Genomic DNA, 20,903 nt, shown 5'->3' with positions numbered 1-20,903 from the left:
TTCTAGGAAGAAGGGTTAACAAGAGGGCACTGAGGTGGTATAAGTGGTAAAGCTGTATTCTCCTTGTGCCCAGGGAAGACAAACTCGTAGGTAACAAGCAATCCCTGATAATGCGGTTCATCAGGATTACATTCTACAGTCCCAGGTACATGGAAGCTTCCAAGTCTGTACTGATACATTTTTGCCACAACAGGGCTCTGGGAATTGCTGTTTTCTCCATGGCACCAGCAAAGAGGTAACTACTTATAAGGCAAACCACACTGGAATGCTTCCTAGTTTCTCAATGAGAAGCAGTTCCTCCTTACCATTCACTAACCACTATCAACTCCAAAATGTGTAAAGCTTGAGTTTGAATTTACCATAGAAATTAAGTAAGGGGCTCAAACAGTGGGGTGTGTGTGTGGTGGAGGGTGAGGGAGGGTGGGGGATCACTAAGCCTACTGCTTTCAGAGATATAAGATGGCATTTCCCAGAAATTTCTCCACAATTACCTCCAAGGCAGAGCCTTTAGAATCTTATTTCTAGCTGTGCACAAAGGCTCTCCTAAACTACTTAGCGTATCTTTTTGAATGTGTGACTTAAGTGTGTTTTCTCCCTTATTCAAGAATAATGTGTATGGGTACAGAACAGGCTCACAGAGATGACTACTTGTATCTAGGAAGGTAGAGGGACAGTGTTCTCTAGGTCCATTTAGGTAATTTTTAGTATTTTAACTAAATGTGGTCCCAATGGTTGGACTAAGTTCTTCACTGTTAAATACAGATTTATGCTGATTCCAAGTGCCCTGAATGTACATACCCTCTCAATCTATCCAGAAATATTATAGCTGTTGCTTAATAACAGTGGTCAAACTAACCTTACAATGAAATTCAAACTAGAAAGAAACATCTAACTATGGCTATTTCTGCTCACATAGAGTTAGGTACCTAGATCAAAAGCTCTGAAAAGAACTTTGAGAGGTACCATCTCATTCCTGTGAACTGAATGAGCACAGTTCAGAGTAGCCAAGGCTCTTGCAGTGGCCTCTCCCTAAGAAACAGGGTTTACATACATGACAGAAAGCAAAACACATGACTCAGCTCAGAGAGAAGTAAAGTTTAAAATCTGAGGGAAGAAAAACATATTATGCAATATTTGAAAATGAAAATTTAAGAATTTTTCCCTGTGATAAAACTGTAATTAAATCTTATTTAACTGCTTCCTCTAATGACATCCATTTTAATCAGGTTTTAATAGACTGGCAGCCACAACCTATAGTTTTATGAAGCAAAGTGAAATTATAGTCTAGGAAGACATTTAAGGAAAAGAGACCCATCAACACAGATGAGAGGTTACAATACATCCCCTCGTCCCTAAAGACCCCCATGGTAATTAAGTGCACTGAACAGACAGACATTAGGGCTAACAGTAGGAGTGCTCACTACCAATCCACCAGTCGGAGATGGGTTGTTCTTTGAAATCCAAGGGTTATATATGGGACCTGTTTACCAGAAAATTTGCATATCACAGAAGAAAGGCTGCAATTGAAGAGGTGTGTTCTATAGCTCTACTAAATGTGTAGCCTCTATCAAATGTGCAGCCTCTACCACTGCAATGGGCTTTCTGTATTAAGATTTTAATGTACACATTTTCTCATAGCTGATCATGACACAACACTCATCTTGAGAAGGCTGCCGTATGTTTAGGAAAACGAACACCAAGTAGAGAAAGTAAAGCTAATATATGAAAAACTGATACACATACAAGATAAATGTATCTGCAAATGAAATGCACTAAACAGGAGCTTAATAATATGCAACTGTATTTATTTCATACTACATTTTGAAAATCAGGGAGTAAATCACAAAAATTAACTCAGACCAAATGACTATCTTAGACACTTACTTTAGAAAGGAAGATTTGAGCATAATGAGCCCCTTTGTTAGCCAGAGCAAGGAGAAAGAAAATGGGCCTGTTGCTACATCAAAAAAGTTTACATTATTTATTTGAAAGAGAGAAAAAGTTAATGTTATTTTTAAAACTAATTTTGAAACACTAACACATCAATTTTAATAAATCCCATATACTTGGAATATTGTAAATCTTGGGGAGGAGGATATCTGATCCTATGAAAAAATAAAATTTTGTAATCTGGCTAACAATCTGATGTCTCCAAAACCCTTTGCCAAGTAGCAGAGTTACTTGGCTGAGATATTCTTACTTGTACACTTTCATCAGATTAAGGTTTTCTTGCCAGGAATCTTTTTTTTCCTGGTGTATTGGCCATTGCCAGAAATGGACCCATCGAATCCACTGGTGCTAAGGAGTTAAGCATCTGAAATTTAATTTAACAGTTTCAGCTTTATTAAGCTGTCACAGAGCGGCCCCACTTTGATAACAGTAGCTGCTCCAATTATGGCTTGGTTTAGGGTTGACAAGTATAATGATTCATTCGTGGCACATGAGAAGCAATAAAAGGTTGTTTTGCATTACAGCTTTAAAAATGTGGGCACTTTTTTCATTTAATTTGTCACTTAGCTTTTGCTAAGAGGACATTTAAATTGCAGTAAAAGGCAAATGGGGCTTTTAGTTTAAATGTAATCCCCATATTTAAATGATCTGTAATGGCGCAGTGTTGGAGTGGGAACACTATTGTCTCACAGTGGGTCCTGATGGTGACATGTGACATTTGTATTCAGGTCCTGTATTATCCATGTGGCTAAAGGGCTTCCAATTTCATTTCACAGCCAGAAGCCTGCAGAAAACACCAATTAACTTGCAGATCCCATTTGCCGACAAAACTCAGCCTCTTCTCAATGTCTGGCATCTGGCAGTGCTCAGCATTTAATTCCAAAGCAGAGCCTTGAAGCAATGAGAGCCCTGCACAGGGGCACAAAGTCAAATTCCCCCATTTTATTAAGAACCAAACTCCTTTCGTTCTGTAGTCCAGAAGCAACTTTTAGTTAATTTTTTGGTGAATGACTATTAAGATGTAATAGTTATCGTTACTTCTATGTGGGATTCTCCACAGAACTTAGACCCCATTAAAACGGCAAGTGACCTCTGCTTGTCATCAGAATACATAGGAGAATCTGTAGCCGCCAAGTAATAATTGGGGGGTGGGAGTGAAGGGGGGCACGTGTAAAAAAAGAAAACAAGGGTAAGATGTAGTCTTCATCCTGGACTGAAATCAAAGACCTTGAATAGAGCCTGGCCCATAATTGGAAAGTAGTCTATCAGAGGCTACAACTACAATCAGCTGGTAGAAACGTTCACCCAATGAGAATTTGTACTTTGAACTGAAGGTTGAGGTATGTAATTTTCAAAACCAACTTGGAAAAGCTGTGACTAATGGATTAAATGTGAACTACAGAAATTCTGACTATATCACTTGTATTTTTTTGGGGGGTAGCCAAAAAATTTAATCATATTTTCTTCCTAATTAGTTATTTGTAAGTCTAAGCTTCTCTAAGTACCAAAGTTCTTTAGCCCATTTCCCATTTAGGGAAAAAAAAAAAAGTGCAACTGCTGCTAGTGCTAATTTAATTTTACATAAACAAGCTCTTTGAGGCTGAAGCAAATCTGACTGGTTTTCACTGTCAAAATAAAATATAAAAACTGTTCCTGGAGTTATTTCTAAACGGAATTTGTCTCTAATCTTAATGTAACAGAAATGTATACATAATTGGATTCATCAAATGAACCTTTGGCTAACAACTGTTTGAGAAGGATGTTAATGTCACGTGTAGCAATGCTACATTTTCTAGGATTTGATATTTTCCATGATTGAGAATTACTATACTTTGTAAATGGAAATACCACTGCTAAAAACAGAATGCTATAAATAGAATGATGTCATTTGTTTCCAAAGACTATGGACATACAAGAGTGATGCAAAAATAACAATAAAAGAGAGATATTCGTGGCAAACTTTGGGGGTAAAGTTAAGACTGTAATCTGTGAGTTATCTTGGGGTAAACGCTGCAGCCTCAAGCGCTGCTGGCAAGTATTCTCGGGGCAAATGGAAAATGGATTAAATTTTATTCATTTAATATTAATACAGTAAGTTTTCTTTAAATGATTCCTTTCACTATAATTTTTTTAATGCTAGTCCTTTCTACTGTCATAAACCAACTACTCAATTTAGCATTTACTGTACAATAACAAAATCAAAAAGGGTTTACTTGGAAAAGTAAATTGCTCAGTATTCTAGTTATTTAAACCATGCATTATACCTGTGTTCCCCCACCACCACACTGTGCCCTCAAACATCCTTCCGATATACTGAAACTATCTACTGTAGTTACAGATTAATTGGAGGGAAGGTCATTACCATTATTTCACGTGACACAAAGAAAATACCAAAATTAGATGGGCAGACTGCCACTCACAGCCAAGGTCCTGAACACACATTCTATTAACAGGAAAAAGGAAACTTGGACATCAAATTCTTTACCAAGTTGCTACATCTTGTGGAAGTCTCCTAACCTCCCCAGACTTTAATTTCCCTATCTGTGAAAGAGTTCACCTCAAAGGTCCCTTCCAATTATGATCATGTGATATCTTCATGAACAACAGCATCTCTTGGTCTAGACTAGATGTGGGATCAATCAGCATGTGTGTTCTATCATTAGTCAAGAGGAAGAGAGAATATGAGTGAAGAGTTCTGCTACTCAATTGCATTGAGACCAAGATCTTTTAGTAAATATATTCAGAAATCGAAATTAATACAGGCACCGATATTTGTCAAAAATTCCATTTGTCACCCATAGATTTCTTAGTAGGAAGACAAAATAACAAATACATTATTAATTCCCTAGCAATGAGCATTATTAGGTAACAAATGTCAGCCCCCAAAATTTCCCAGTGGACATGACTAATAGACTTCTCATTTTTCAACCACCTGCTACACTGATATCTTTACCACCAAGGATTTGGGAAGCAATAAAAATCAGAGTTTGCTGTATCTTTTCCATTCTGACAGTCAGCAATTCATCTAAGTCTGTAGCAGTCAAGATGTAAAATGAATGTTTAAACTACTTTTGATACTTTTAACGTAGGGAAAAGGAGAAAATGGCCAAATTTTAGCTGAACTGATTACAATATTATTTTAGAAACAAGTAACCACCTCTATTATACAAAATACCGATTTTAAAATGATGTAACTACTTTTTTTCAAATATTTAAAGGCAGATTTCTGTGCTCGCATTCCCCTCAAGATCAGACAATTCCCCCAAAACCCTGCCAAGACTGTGTCCCACAATGTCCTTATTTTTCCTATTCTTTCTAAATGGTATATAATGGCAACAAGTTCATATATCAGCAGCTCTTTCTTCAGCAATAGTTTGACCATGTTCTTTAAACATTCAACATGGTCTTTATCCATATAAGTCAATGGCAACGTGTCAGTAAATTTATATTTACCCAGCTCATCCCAGAGCTGCCTATATTTGTCAGTCATCGCAGTGCCTTGTTGCCTCCAAAGTGACAGACGAGGGTCAGCCATGAACTGCTCTGTTATCAACGTCAACATGCGGGCCCCATTAGAGTCCCTCATCTTTAACATCTCTCGCACCTAGTGGGGAAAAAACAGACCTTTAGAAAAATGTTCAAAAACAAACAGCAATACAGAGACAGACCACTTTATTTTTTCTTGGTGACAGGGGAGGTTAAGTCTTGACACCAGCCCTCTTAAAGTGTACAAAAGTTGTTAAAAACTGGTCTCTATCCTAAATGGCAATTTATTTAGAGAACTAACCATTAACTTTTTAAATTATGCTTTGGAATCTGCATGAGGAAAGAAATTTGGCTAACTTCCCAATTCAAAAAAAAAAAAAAAATTGCCATCCTACAGAAAAACAATACCAAAACAAACAAGACAAAGCATTCTGGCATCTTCCTGACTCTCAAACTGATTACCACCAAAGCAGCAGGACCTAAAGCAGTCTACTGAGAATTCTTTAGGGATCTTCTATATTAATCTGATAATGTTTATAATAGCATCTGTTCTTTGGTTATTTTTTAAAAAGCTTTATTGAGACGTAATTCATATACCACACAATTCACCAATTTAAACTGTACAATTCAACAGTTTTTGGTATATTCAGTTTTTAAGGTAAATTTCAGTAAATTCTGTCACTGACGTTTTTTGACATTAAGAGCAATATCATGCTTCTTCCTTTATGTGGGATTGTTTCTGCAATGGTAAGAGGAAATGGATAGGGTTGTAGGTTCAAGAACTCTAGGCTCTAAATGAGTGATCCATGAAGAAGAATTATAACCACTGACCTAAAAAGTTACCTCAGCCTCTCAAACTGGAACCTCAAGCTCTGTCCATTACTCTTGTGCTGCATTTCCCAAATAAAAGAAAGGAAAAAAAGAAACAGAAAGCTAAGTCCCCCTACAGGAAACCCTAAATGAAAGGAATCTATCCATTCCAAAAGCATGTAGAGCTCTGTGTTCAACAAATAAAAACCCTTGCTGAACACCAGTTCTCCCTGTAGGAATTACTAGAGCAAGGTCACAAGCAGTGAGAAAGGAGAGGTGAGTCCATTAATTCAAGATTCTCTCTATGTGAAAGGCAAATAAAGGAGTAAATGGCAGATCTCCAATAAAGCAACTGAAACCTCCAGATCAACAGATCCTGCCTCAAGCTTGTACACCCTGGCAGCTGATGGAACCCCCTCACAGGCTTTAGAATATGAGCTTTGTACAGAACTCAAAAGTACTTCTACACTGCATCACAAAGGTTTTGCTTCCAGGAAGGTTATTTCAGTAATCTTAAAAAAAATTTACTACCAATATGGAAGCACTAAAGTCATGAACAGATGAAGATCAAGAGAAAGAAAGGCACTTTCCATTTATTGGACATTGTGCTAAAAAGAGTTTTACATTTATACTTACCATTAATCTTTATACCAAATAAAGGAGACCAGATTATAATCCCCATTTTATAAATTAAAAAAACCATGCCTCAGAAAAGTCAAATAACTTGCCCAAAGGACGAGGAACAACTGGGATCAGAACCTAGATCTGTCTTAACCCTAGTTAACTCTAAAAGTTATGCCATTTCCAAAATGAGATATTACTTCTTACAGCATATATAATGTATACATCATGTATAAGGATAAAAATACCAACTGCTAGCTGGTCTAATACCTCTTTCACATTTTTTCCACTAGGCCACAATGTACTTAGTCTCTGCTGCCATGAGAATCTATGAAATACTTTCCCGTGTGTCTAAATATACTAAACCTTTAATATGACCACCACAAATTTAACTTAATGTTTACTTTTCTGATAAATTTCTACAACCTATTACTCAGCTAGATATAGCAATGAAAATAAATGCTTTATTATTAAGCATATAAACCAGAACTATTAACCAATACTCAAGTAGGACATCTATAGCCTAATGGCAATTTTCAGACTGTTGACCCTGAAGCATTGCAAGAGTTTGAAATGTCTATGAGTTATCAAAGAATGATTAAATCATGTGTGAAGTAGTTTTAGAGTTAAATGTATTTCGTTGTAATCTAAATCTTGGAAAACTGGCAACCTATGTATGGTATATAGGTAAATATTAAGAGGGTACTGATGAATCAGAATACACTATCTTCTGCCATAACAAGTAACAGAGTTTATTTCTCCTAAACTAAAAAAAAAATCTTCCCAATGAAAAGACACTGATTTAATACTAATAAAAAAGCATTTTATTCAGTATTTATAATTATATTCATGGTACTAAAAGTTTTATGCAAAGCGACAGATACAGCTTCTGCTGAGACATAACTTAAAACGAAGTTAACTTTGTCTTAGGCCAATCAAATTTTGTTGATGAAATTAACATTTACCAAGGCCCACTACATGTTAGACATCATTATCATTTAGTACCATGATCACGACAACTTGAAGAGATAATGCTATTATGAACTAATTTTAAAGATGAGGAAACTGATTTAAATAACTTTCCAAGGTTCACACACTTAGTAAGATTTAGAACTTAGATTTAAATCCAGGTCTGCATGACTCCAAAGTCTATGCTTTTGAAACAAATTTAAAGACTGACATTAGACTAAATATATAAAGCACCTTTTTAGGGCTGTATTCAAGGTTATGTTCTACTTGGGAAATTAACTAAAAAAAGAGAAAAATTGAAATGAGGGCATTTTAAATAACATTAAGTTATTTATATTGTTTTTGGTATTGAAAGGTTTTTCAAAATTGTATAAATTGTCACCATTTTATTAACAGAAACCGAGAGACAAAAATGCCCCACATCTAAGGACACCTAAGCAAATTAAAGGCTGTGTAACAACACAGAAGATCCTTATTAACCTTAGACCCCATTAAAAAATATTTTTTTAAAAAAGTCTTTACCCTATAGTAAACATGATCATATAAAGATACTTTTTAATATATGTATATATTTAGAATATTTATTTTAAAATAAACAATCATACCTTTGCAAAGAGCAAATTAAGCTGCTTCCCTGATCCGTGGTACCCGCCCTGGGAAAGAAACAGTTTAACCTGTTCTTGAACTTGCTCTTCATCTAAGTGCCAGCAGTTTTCATCATCTATACTAGCACCTGCTGTTGGATCAGGAGCACCTAGAAATAAAAAGAAAAAACACATATGCTAGATAAGAACTCTGTGCTAAAAAGGTTCTGATAACGAACTTGAAAATAATTAAGATTCTGTAGTTTTTGCCTAAACACTTTTGAACCCAATCTCAATTTCAATTATACATATAAATTTATGACTGAAAATAAATATAGGAATAATTCTTTTATTTCCAGGACTTTCCTGATTTGTGCTAAGCCAAAATGCAGATTACTTTAAAACTGAAATATTTCCATTTTTTAAGATCAGAGACCATACCTTTGGAGCTGAACTTACAGGTTCTTTCTCAAAAAAAAAAAAAAAAAAGTCACAAAAATGTCTCACTGTAAATATGCATTGTTTCTAAAGCTCTACTGTGTAAGACATGTTATTTAAATGTTTTCAGAGACATTAGGAAAATATGAAACCAAGTAAATTCAGTAGATATGTCATTCTTTACTACGTTAATTCAAGAAGCTCTCACCATTATCTGCTACTATATAAACTACATGCTGACATAAGTCTTTAGTTGCAGAAAACTGAAGATTAAAAAGGGAAATCAAGCCACATGGGAACAGGCAGTGCAGCTGTCGTACTCAACCAGGTTGTCGTATCACCTTGCCAAAGTGCGTAAATATTTTATTGCTGAAGTACATACAAAAGATAACAGCTATGTAATAAGCCCTATGTAAGGCCTAAGATTCGTAAGTAATACAAAAAAAATTAAATCTAAGAACCTTCATCAATAATGTTCATTCTTTAAAAAGATACATTTGTAGGTATTGTTTTATATTACTTTTATTCTAATGACCTAATGTAGACTCAATTGGCCAAGGAAATAATGATTAACATCTGCTTAGAACCAGAGTCCTTCAGTCCCTAAGGAGCTAGGCACTAGGTCTGTGAACCTCCCTGAAAAGGTATACATTCATTCAGCGAGCATATTTACTGAGTGCCCTCTGCTAGATGTAGAGATAGAACAGTTTACAAAACAGACAGAATTCCTGTCCCCACAGAATTTACCATCTAGTTCAATGGCTTTCAAACTATTTTGACTGAGACCCACAATAAAAAAAACAATTTTTATCATGCCCAATTTACCTTTGTATCTGGATGTTTATATGGTCACATCTATCTATTAATCTGAAGCAAGGTATGATGAAGAAAAATACTCTAAGTGAAGAGGTCTGATATCTTCTATTCCATTTTTTAGAAGGGCTTGTTATTATTTTTAAAATGGATTTCATAACCATTATTGGGTTGCAATTCACTATGTAAGAAACACTAACACTTTTTAGTGTGTGAGATAAATACTCATCTAATAGTCACATATAAACATATAATAAGTGGTAATAATTGCTCAAAGGAAGAGAATAAGGTGCCAGGAGAGACTATCAGAGAGCTCTGACCTGGCCTTGGAATGTCAGGATAAACATACCTTGAGGAAATGGAATCTGAGCTGAGATTAGATTAGATGTTAACTAAAGGAAGGGAAAGGACAGAATGGGTCTGTATGTGACAGTAACAGCTTAGACTGAGGTCTCAAGTGGGAAAGGACACCGTATAGTGACAAAATATAAGATAGTTCATGTCCATGGAACACCAAAGTAGAAGATGAGGGAAAAAGCAATACCAAAACAATCCTGGAGAATAGAATGGCCAGACCCTGATAGCCTTAGCAAGTGAGGAACTTAGTCCCCGCCACCCCCAAGAGTAATGAAAGGGGATTCATGATAAGGTTATACAAAGTGAAAGAATGGAATACTCTAGATAGTAAAAGATGTTTTGTCCTGATGTACATCAATTTCAACATTCCTACCATGGAATATTAAGCACCCATGAAAATAAATGTGGAGATTCTCTATTACCACAATGGAAAGATATTCAGGATATACTGTTGATTGAAAAAAAAAAAATCAAGGTGAAGAAAAGTACACAGAGTGCACCACATTTTTGTGTAAATAGTAAGGTTTTAAAAAAGAGCTTATGAGTTAACATTTCCATACACATGTATAAAATATCTTGAAAAAATGTTTAGCATGAGTAACCTAGTTATATGAGGGAAGGTGGTTCCTCACTAAATACACCTTTTCATACCTTTAAAATTCTGGAACCACAGAGAGGATGAATTGGGAAGCAAAAATATATAAGAGAACAGTGAAGATGATATTTTGAATCAAGTATTGGGAGGAAGGAGGGACACGAGGAAGGAGAAAGGCATGCATACATCCCTGGCCTCTGAGGATTCCCATCAAAAAAGAGCCACACTAAAGCATTCTCACATACATTATCTCATTTTCTCCTCACAATGTCCCCTGGAGGTGAGTATTCTGTAGAACGATCCCCATTCTTAGGAAGGAGAAGAAAACAGGTTCAGAATGGTTATGACCTATCTGCAGCCACACTGCCAAATCCAGTCTCCTGATTCTCTCCGCTGCGGAAGACTATATCCCAGAACCTTGGAGCTAAAGTTTGAATCCTAGAGGCAAGTGTTATGAACTGTATACATCAAAGATAAATTTATGGAAAGATACTGGGATGTTTATAGGCATTTGTTAGGGTGTTTCTCTTGTACAGGAAGATTTAAGGCACAACAACGTTGTGAAGAGTTAACTACTGGGGCTACATCTTTATCCCACAGGGATTCAAAGGGCCTAATTCAGCCAATCCCTGATTCGAGGAAAAGACAGACACACAGAGAGGGAAACGTACGCACACATGCACAAAGCTAGGTATAAAGTCTTTACCTAAATGCATCTAGAGACTTTCAAAACAACTAAACTACAGGGTGACAATTTTTATACTTAAGTTCTTCCCAATATCTTTTTTTAAATCTTTCTGGGAAATGTGACACGTCCCTCTTTATCTTCTTAGGGAAAACTCTGACAAGCTACTGATTATGCAACTCTTACTGTTCCTCCTGATGAACTGAGCTAAATAAATGTGATTTCTATCCTCACTGTGGTTACTTCACTCAACTTTTGCGATTTTTACAGTTGTTCTCTGTTGGGCACTAAAGGCCAAGATCTCCAAGGAGTCCCACTACAGAGGACGTAGGCAGAGACTAACTGTCTTGAAGTGTGGCTGAGGCATGCTACCCTTCTGTGCTTGGGTCAGAGCCTAGTGAGACCTAGAGTTTCTGTCTGCCACAGAAATATCCAAATATTTTAAGTAGATTTGAATTCAGTTTAGAGAAAATCTCAGTCTTCTCCTTGGCCTAAAGTGGCAAAGGGGTCGACATTCACTCTCCCCAAACTTCAGGATATACTTAACCTTTGTTTTTTTCATACTAAGAGACAGAAGTGCTAGAAAAAATAATCTAGGATTCACTTTTATTTGACTTGAATTACACAATTAATTTTTCCTTAAACTCTAATAGGTTTTAAAATATAATCACATTTTAAACATACAAGATAAATCTCAAAATTTCTTTAATGAATCATTTAATCTATATACATATTTTTATTCTTGTCCAGATAGAAAGATATCTAATAGCAAATGTATAAATACATAAATTATTTTTCTCAAGTTTTTAAGAAAATTAAGTTTTGGTTTTTTTGGGGAGGTGGAAAAAATAGTATTAGAACTAACTTACTTGAGTATAGGGGGAAGGAAGGAGGCAATGAAGAGGGAAAATGGCCCACAGATAAATTTTTTTGCAAATAAGCTAATAAAGTCTACACACAAGTAGAGAGGATATGATGTGTGGGGTGCCTAATCCTGGATTAGAATTCAGAAGACTTCGGTTCTATGCAGTCTGGAAAAACTGTGTCCTCCAGCAAATCACTTAAGCTCCTTCAGGTCTCCATTTCCTCAACCCTAAAATTCTATAATGTAGGAATACAAAATTAGCAAGGAAATAAAAATTAGAAATCTCATGTGGCTCTGTAGAAAATATCCTCTCACTTAAGTCATAATAATGCAAGCAAAGATAATTAGTTGATAAATAAAATAAATTTACTCAAACATGACTCAATCTTTTAGGAATAAGACATGTGTACTATATATTACAGACCTGAAAATTAAACATCTACAATGACAATAATCCCTCTAAAAGAGCAAATTCATTTATTAAATTTTAATGCTTAAGTTTAACTATCTAAACCCTAATATGTCTTGATTACAAGCATTAAAATATTGCCTAAGCCTTGTATAAAACGTATATTTGCAAAATTTACTTCTACTTGTTAATGGCTGTCTATAATCAAAGATAAACTTCTCAGCATTTAGCTTTAAGAAAGGTATGCAGAGAAAACATAATTCATGTATTTATACATTTGCTATTAAGATGTTTCTCCAGTTAGGCAGGAACCAGAATCTATATATGTAAATTAAATGGTCAATTTAAAGTGTTTTATTAAAACCTATCATATTTTTTATCCTTATTTATAATTATAAATGCTATAACTTTTACAGCTGTATAATTAATCTTTGTGAGCATTTTATTACCAAAGCTTATTCTTTAAGGTTTCAAGCCTTCAGGGAAAGTGAAATTATCTGTTGAAAAAAGTGAAACAGTTTAATTGTCTCTCATTCCCTGCTAGGGAGTGCGAATTTGATTTCCCCTCCCCACCTTGGTTAAGTAATACCACAGGAGGAGAGCGAGGAAGAATTCACGGGCATTAGAACCCCAGTCAAATCTTTGCTTCCTCTGTTTGCTACTTGATTTAGTTCTGATTTAGGTTTGATTTACCCCCAAATCAAAACTCCTTTACCCCATTGCTTCTTAAAATTAAAAGTATATCAAATTTCTGAGGCACATTGTGAAAAATAGATATTTAGGCACCACCTCAGACCTAATGAATCAGAATCTTTCCCAAGGATAAAAATAGGGGGTTGGGGCTGGAGGGCCAATTCTGTATTTGGAGAGAATGTTAAACATGGTGGCACATTCTGGATCTTCATATTGAAAAGTATTCAGGGTCCTGAGGCATCAAACAGAGGCCCCTCTATCACAGATAGAGGACAACCTGGTGATTGCCGAGGGGAGGAGCGGGTTAGGGAGCTGGGTGAAAAAGGTGAAGGAGTTAAGAAGTACAAATTGGTAGTTACAAAACAGTCACGGGGATGGGGAGTACAGCATAGGGAATATAGCCAATAGTACTGTAATGGCTGTGTGCAGAGCCAGATGGGTGCTGGAGTAATAGGGGGATCACTCTGTAAACTATATAAATGTGGAACCAATGTACTGTATACCTGAAACTAATATAAAATAATTTTTTTTTTTAAAAGGCCTCTTTAGGATATTAAATGACATACTGATATCTGTCTCATGACACGGAAACAGTTGCTTCTAAGCATTAGGCAACACCAAATCATCCTGTAAATTTTACACTGGCTTATGCTGTTTGGTATGTGGACTCATCCACAGCTCTGGGTTCTAATAAGTAACTTAATGCTTCCCTTCTCCTTTTACTCTGCTAAAAAACGAACTCGAAAAAAGAAGCGAACGGCTTTTTAGTTTACAGCTTCATCTTAACTGTGGCCTAACAGCTTTAGTAGTAACACTGTTGTCCAATCAATGCTTTAACTATTTACATTTACATAGCAGTGTTCTTTTTGGTTAAAATTAGATTGTCAAATTCAGTCTATACAGGCAGAATGTAGGCAGCAGATGTCTACACTGCACAGGTGGTTAATTTGGCCTCTTTGGGGGGAACCTATTGAAGAATGCTATCTCCTACAGTTTTAGTGCCTGCTGTTAAAACTAGGAAATAAGAAGCCTGTGGCTTACAAAGGTACAGGTACACCTGTCTTATGAGCTGAAAGCAAAATCCTGACATCAACTACTGGCGATGAGAAAGAGGCCAGGGAGCAAACTTCAGTGATCCAGACTCAAAAAACAGTCTTTCCTTAGAAAGGACAAGAGCTAGAAGACCGCTGGAAAAAAAAAATGTGCACTGAATAAGTATGTGCTTGCAAAAAGATTTAAATTTTATTCTTAATTAAGTCCTCATTTCAAGGTAGTGACTAATGTCATTTTAATTTACAATTTCGAGGTAGCTGAAACTGCCAGATCCTTCATCATCTTCTATTCTCAATGCTCAGTTCATATAATTCTACTACCATTAAACAGTGGGGTATCCTCTCCACGAACTGTTGGAGGACAACCGATTTTCTTTATCATGGAGTCTTATGACAGAGGGAGCCCTAGCACGCCCTAGGCTTTGCTCCCTCAACAAGCCACCTTCCCTTCAGCTAAATGCCAAGGAAGTAAATAAGCAGCACTGTAATCAGCATATATCTCGGGGAACTCAAATAGGCCTGTCAGGGTTTATAGTCCCTCCTCTATTATTTTCCCCTCATCTGACTTTATTACTCATCTCTTATTATTCATTAAATTTACTTCAGAAGTTCAACAATATACTTATTCATGTATAGAAATAATCATGTATTTAATACACATATAAAGTATTTGAACATCCTCCAGTGCTAGCTGAAAAAGAATATAAACATAGCGTATACAACAGGTAAGTCATTTTCCATTACTTAGCTAATAAATGCATTAACGACTGATTACCTGGTACACAGAAATATTTAAATGCAACATTCTCAGAAAGTCTCATTTTTACATAATCCAACCCTTCAAATTTATTAAAAGAGATCTATAATGCTTACAATCTTCAATGGTTTGCTCAGATTCTTTTAAAAGATGTTTTTAAAAATCTAGTTCGCAAATATTTTCCTTAACTATCTACTACTGCCTATGAAGGCACATGCTAATTGCCACATCACAATGATGGTGGTTGGTAACAGCTACTCATATTTACTCCTCTAACCCTCCAGACCATACGAAATAGGCACTCTTTATTGTCCGCATTTTACAAATAAGAAAACTGAGGCCTGAAGAGATTGAGTTACTTGCCCCCAGTAACAGAGTTGGAAAGCAAAGGGGCCAGTATCCTAACTTAGGCTATCTAACTTCCAAGTTCTTAAAGACTCTGAACAGTCTTACAGTGAGAAGTGCATGTGTAGGGAAGATGGGAATAATAAACTCATCTAGCCAACATGAAGAGACTTAGTGTCAGTTGAGAGAGAGAGATAGTGAGGAAACCGCTGACAGCGGGTAGAATCTTTTGTAAATTATAAAAGCTGAGGCTGTGTCAACGCTGACTAGAGTGTGAAGGAAGGCAAGATTTGGAGGTGAAAATAAAAAGATAAAGGGTACTGGGCTAAAAAATAACTTGGCTGTCTCTGCATTACCCTAACAAATAACTCAAGTTAGAAAAATGTGATTCCTCCAAATTAAGTGACATAAGTTCTAAGATTATTTTTTTTTTTTGGTAAAGTGAAATATTTTTTCCCATGAAGGAAAAAAATAGTATCACCTGTGTGTGATCATATATTCCATCAATTAAAAAAAAAAAAAAACATTTAAATCATATTATGAAAACATCAAGTTTCAGCTAAAACTTAGGAGCAAAACTGGTAATTTTTGGAGGAAAATTTGGCAGTAATTACAAAACTCAAAATGCATATACCACTTATTCTGGCATTTCTACTACTAAGAATCTATTATTCAAAATTACTTGCACAAATACACACACACACGCAAAGAGGTCGCAGTAGCGCTGCATATAGTAGGAAAAAAATGGAAACAACTTCAAAATCATTCAGTAGCTTAATGGTTAAATATATCCATACTGTGGAATACTATAAAACATTTAAAACAGTAATAGATCTACTTGTCCTATTTGTATTAATGTAAAAAGATATTTATGATATATTAAGAGAAAAAAGCAAACTGCAGGAAAAAGTTTTCTAACTTGTTTTTTAAAAGTTACAAAAAGAAAACTGCCTCAAGGAATATAAGCCACACCCAGCAGTGGCTGCCTTGAGAGAAAAAGGGGCTACGAAGACTCAAGGAGAAGGCCACTGGGGGTGGGGCGCCAATGAGGACTTGTCTTTTTGTGTTCACTTCTATACTGCTGTAAATCTTTCCAACAGTCTTATTTTTTCAATTTCCTTTTAAGTTTCACACTATGTACTCTGAGATAACATTTAAAGCAACTTTAATTCCCTCCTATAGAATGTATTTGCTAATTAAATTGACCACCAGTAGAGCACACCTTTGTTTAATCAACTGTCAATGCCAGAATGTTCTATAATAGAAAAGATATGCTTTTAATAACCAAATTATCTCCTTAAAATATTTGCAAAAACTGATTGCTAATGCAAGCCCAATTACAATGAACATGACCATCTACAGGGAAGCAAAAAGAAGAAAAATGTGACATCGAACGACTCCAACTGTCACTGCTAGATTTGGAACATGTATGTGTATAAAAATCTCCAAGTTCCTACTAAGAACAAAATGAAATGAAAAAATAACAATATTACTTTTTGTTTAACACATTGTTTGTGTTACTTTTTACGCATTGTCCTTAGGGAGGCTACCAAGATACACAGATCACAGTTCCAGCTCTGATGGAGTTTACAATAAAGTAAACACAAGCTACACAGTGAACATGGGATTGCTGAGTAGGTTTGCTTATTTGGTAATATCTAGGGGAGCATGAATAGACTGATATATAAGACACAGAGGGACACAGAGGCATTTGGAAGCTAAGTTAAGCAGGGCAGGCAAGCATGAATGGAATTTATGGTGTTGGTTTTATAAGAACCATACTCAAACAAACTGAAATGTCTGATCAAAGAACACGCAGGTGCACACCTGGGCAGAAGTATAGGAGGTACACCTTTGCAGTTATGAATCCTACGTGCCTTCTGGGTCTTCTGCAGAAATATCACCATCAGAGAGTCACAGAATCAGAGGCAGAAGAGATCTTAGACGTCATGTGTCAAACCCATCTGACATTTGAATACATCCCTTCTACATCCAGCTGACTGAGATGGTATCTCTGGGCACATGGCAGTCAAGTGAGGAATGAGTCTAGCCTACTTCTGGGATTGGTTAGGCTCTGGCAGTAAAAGAGCCACTGAAATGACCCCCCTTTCCCTCTGTTCCAAGTTAGGACCAATGTCACAGCTTCCTCTCAGTCTGTCCCTCTTTGTTGTAGTCTACCCAGTTATATGCTAGCCCATAAAAAGGTCACTAAAAGAAGAGTACAACAGAGAAAGTAGAAGAACAGGAAATATGTGACAGAAAGTCAACTTTAACATCGTCCATCCCCAAATTGGTTTCTTCTCTCTTCTTAACAATGTGTACTTACAGAAACCCCAACAGGAGATGAACTCAGTTATTTTATTTTTATTATTATTATACACGTATACATTATATCATTAAAGTTCTTCTGACACTGTTAGAGAAGATAATGAGCATTTTAAATGAGAAAAAATGAGTCTCACCTAAGGTCACATAGGTAATAGAGACAATACTGGACTCTAGGCCCCAAATTTCAAGTTCAATGTTCTGTCCCTACACCACAATTCGCCAATCTATAATACATCTCCTTTAATAGGAAGTATAAAGACCAGAAAAGGCTGAGCTGAATTAACTAAGAGAGTGAGTTAGCACTTAAAAATCAGTAAATTTCTAGATAAGGACTTAGCAAAACACCAGCCTCTTTTAAAGAACATGGAAGATAGAAAGTTTTATTAGAATATAAAATGAAGAGTAAACAATTTTGATTAAAAAATGCAGAACTATAACTGGCGATCTCTTTGGAGGGCCATTAACATTAACTTACAGCCACTATTTAGCATACAATGGTTAATTTTATACTCTAATCAAAATTGTGTGGGAAATTTTATAAAAAACAATGGAATGTAAAATAAAGTCTACAGACAAGGAATTGTTATGATGACTAAATCTATATTCCAACTACCTTTGTTGAATCTGTGACCTTGGATAAGTCACGAACCCATTCTCAATTTCTTCATCTAGACACTCTTGCAATTACAAATTTGCAATGTCTAACTTACAAGGAAATTATGAGGAACAATGGGCCTAAAATAGACTTGAAGAAGCTTTTAATTCTTAAGAATAAAATTATTTAAAAAATATTTCAAAATAATCGAAAATAGAATTTTAAGAAGCATTAGGATAAGTTCACTAGGAAAAGAAAAAACCAACATAGTTTGCATTTACTTATAAATTACGACCTTTTTCTAAAAAGAATTTGAATAAGCTAAATCTCATTAGATGAGGTTTAAGATGTCTTTAAGATGTCTACTAAGAGAATCAAATCTAAATCCTATCCTGTTATTTATCTAGCAAAAAGTGATGCTTTTCCTTAAGAGAAAAATCAACCCTTCTCAATATTCACATTCAAGACATCTTTCTTCAAGAAAAACTACACCCACAAAACCATACAAAAAAGTACTGCTTTAAAAACAGGTTAAAAAATGCTGTATGTACAGATGTTTGGAAGCAGGTGGGACCACGTAGTCAAATAACCGAAAACATTTTTAATTCCACTCCCTACTAAGTCATCAATCTAACAGCTAAAATGAGACCCTCCAGGGAGCAGATTTCCCATTTCATCATTTAAAGTCATGGCTTGCTTCCTACCTTCTTCTTCTTTACCAATTGTCACAATAGAATGGAAGGCAGGAAGGCAGTTCGTGTAATTGGCCCATTTCCAGGCTGGGAGCAAATCTGATAATAAATTAAGTGGAGAGAAAGCTGGCGGGATAAACTGCTCAAGTTCACTGCTCGTGTGAAGCTATCCTCATACAAAAGTTATCTGAAAATCACATTGAGGCTAAAGCTAACCTGTATTCTGTCCTTGATACTTTCTTAGATATAGTTTTCCTCCAATTTTAGAAACTGTGAAAGAAATATATTATGTAAACACATTCTGCATCCAACTTTACATTATTTCCTCAATCCCATATTTCAACACAGAAATAGATTTTATTAAAAGCTTTTGGATAAGAAACTTTGAGGGCTGCTATTCTTCAAATCAAGACAAATGCTGAACAAAAATGACTGTTGATGTAGACCTCTAGTTAAACTAAAACTAAGAAAACAAAGTGGTGCTCATAGGTTACATGAATTAAGAAACAAAGAAGGAAAAAAAGAGAATACATGGAAGTTGGAAGAAATGGTATATCCTATTCTTTTGCCGCCAATGAACAAGTTAGTAAGAAGCCACAAACAGGCTCCTGAGAAATCTCTGTAAAGATTGTGAGCTGGCTTTAATTTTCACAAGGCAACAAGGTTGAGACAGATAAGACATGACAGAGCCGAAAATCTACTTAAAAAAGTTCTTGAGTGCATGTGCTTTTGGTAGGTCCGAGGTACTTCCATGACAGAGTTGTTTACAATCCTGTTATTTAACACTGGTGGACTCTACCTAGTAAAATGCTTTACATACCCTATGATAGCTACTTTAATAAAGCCAAGTCTGATATGGGAAACACTAGAAGAAATATGGCTATGTGGATTTTCCTCTGACATAAAAACCATGTGAAAAATATCTACGGCACCAAGAGACTTATAAAAGAATGCTCACAGCACTATTCAAACCAATACCCACACATATGGCTATTGAGCACTTTGCGGCTCTAGTGTGATTTGAGATGTGCTTTAAGTGTAAAACAGACACCAGATTCAAAGACTTAATATTTCAAAGACTTAAAAAAGGTAAAATATACCAATATTTTTGTTGAATTGATATTTATGAATATTGTGATACTCATATGAATATGTTGAATCAATATTTTGACTATGTTGAGATAAATAAAACCTAGATTAAAATTAATTTTTTAATGAGGCTACGAGAATATTGTAAATTATACAAATGGCTTACATTATATTTCTACTGGACAGTGATAGGAATGTTCTATTGTTGACGTGGGTGTTGGTTCTTCTTCTGAATCTGCACATTCACATTTTATGCACTTTTCTGTATGTTATATCTCACAATTGAAAAGATATGATCTCCAACTGCTTTCCTTAAACGCCTATGTTTACTCTATCAAGTAATGACTTTGAAGAAAACCTACAACAACAAGGCTGAGTGACTGACTGGCTTAGTCAAGACTGTTACATTCTTCAACATATTTTTAAATATTTAAAAAACTATGTCTAAATGTTTTAAAAGCACAGTAACCTATAATTAACATTATTTATCTTGTACTAATGTAATATATGATATAGGTGGTGGGTGTATATCTGAAAAGTTGCACATACATTCTTGTGAGTCAACATATTTGCAATGTACAAAATAAATGGTTGATAAAATGTGTTTACAAATAAATATGTTCAATGTATAAAAGATTTAAAAGAAACGCTTTTGGGGATTTCTTATACATGACAGCCATATTCTGAATTCTCTCTAAAAAACTTGTAATATTTTTCTAAGAATAATTTACTTTCTTAAATTAAGGTATCCTGTCACAAAGTTCTAGCCT

The 20,903-nt window shown here is 35.3% G+C and overlaps 1 protein-coding gene across 1 annotated transcript in view; it reads right to left on the bottom strand.

The window, feature by feature from the left end:
• ZSWIM6 (zinc finger SWIM-type containing 6) overlaps window positions 1-20,903 on the bottom strand; it is a 166,860-nt gene that overhangs the window by 40,014 nt on the left and 105,943 nt on the right. The window contains exons 3-4 of the mRNA XM_039870000.1: window positions 8,442-8,590; window positions 5,404-5,554 (exon numbers count right to left, since the gene is read on the bottom strand). Coding sequence (XP_039725934.1) covers window positions 5,404-5,554; window positions 8,442-8,590 — 300 coding nt within the window. The remainder of the gene's footprint in view (window positions 1-5,403; window positions 5,555-8,441; window positions 8,591-20,903) is intronic.

The sequence above is a fragment of the Pteropus medius genome, unplaced genomic scaffold (assembly GCF_902729225.1).
Source record: "Pteropus medius unplaced genomic scaffold, Ma_sr-lr_union100, whole genome shotgun sequence".
Classification (NCBI taxonomy): Eukaryota; Metazoa; Chordata; class Mammalia; order Chiroptera; family Pteropodidae; genus Pteropus; species Pteropus medius.
Note: the sequence above shows the minus strand (reverse complement) of the source record. Positions and strands in the feature narration are given on the sequence as shown.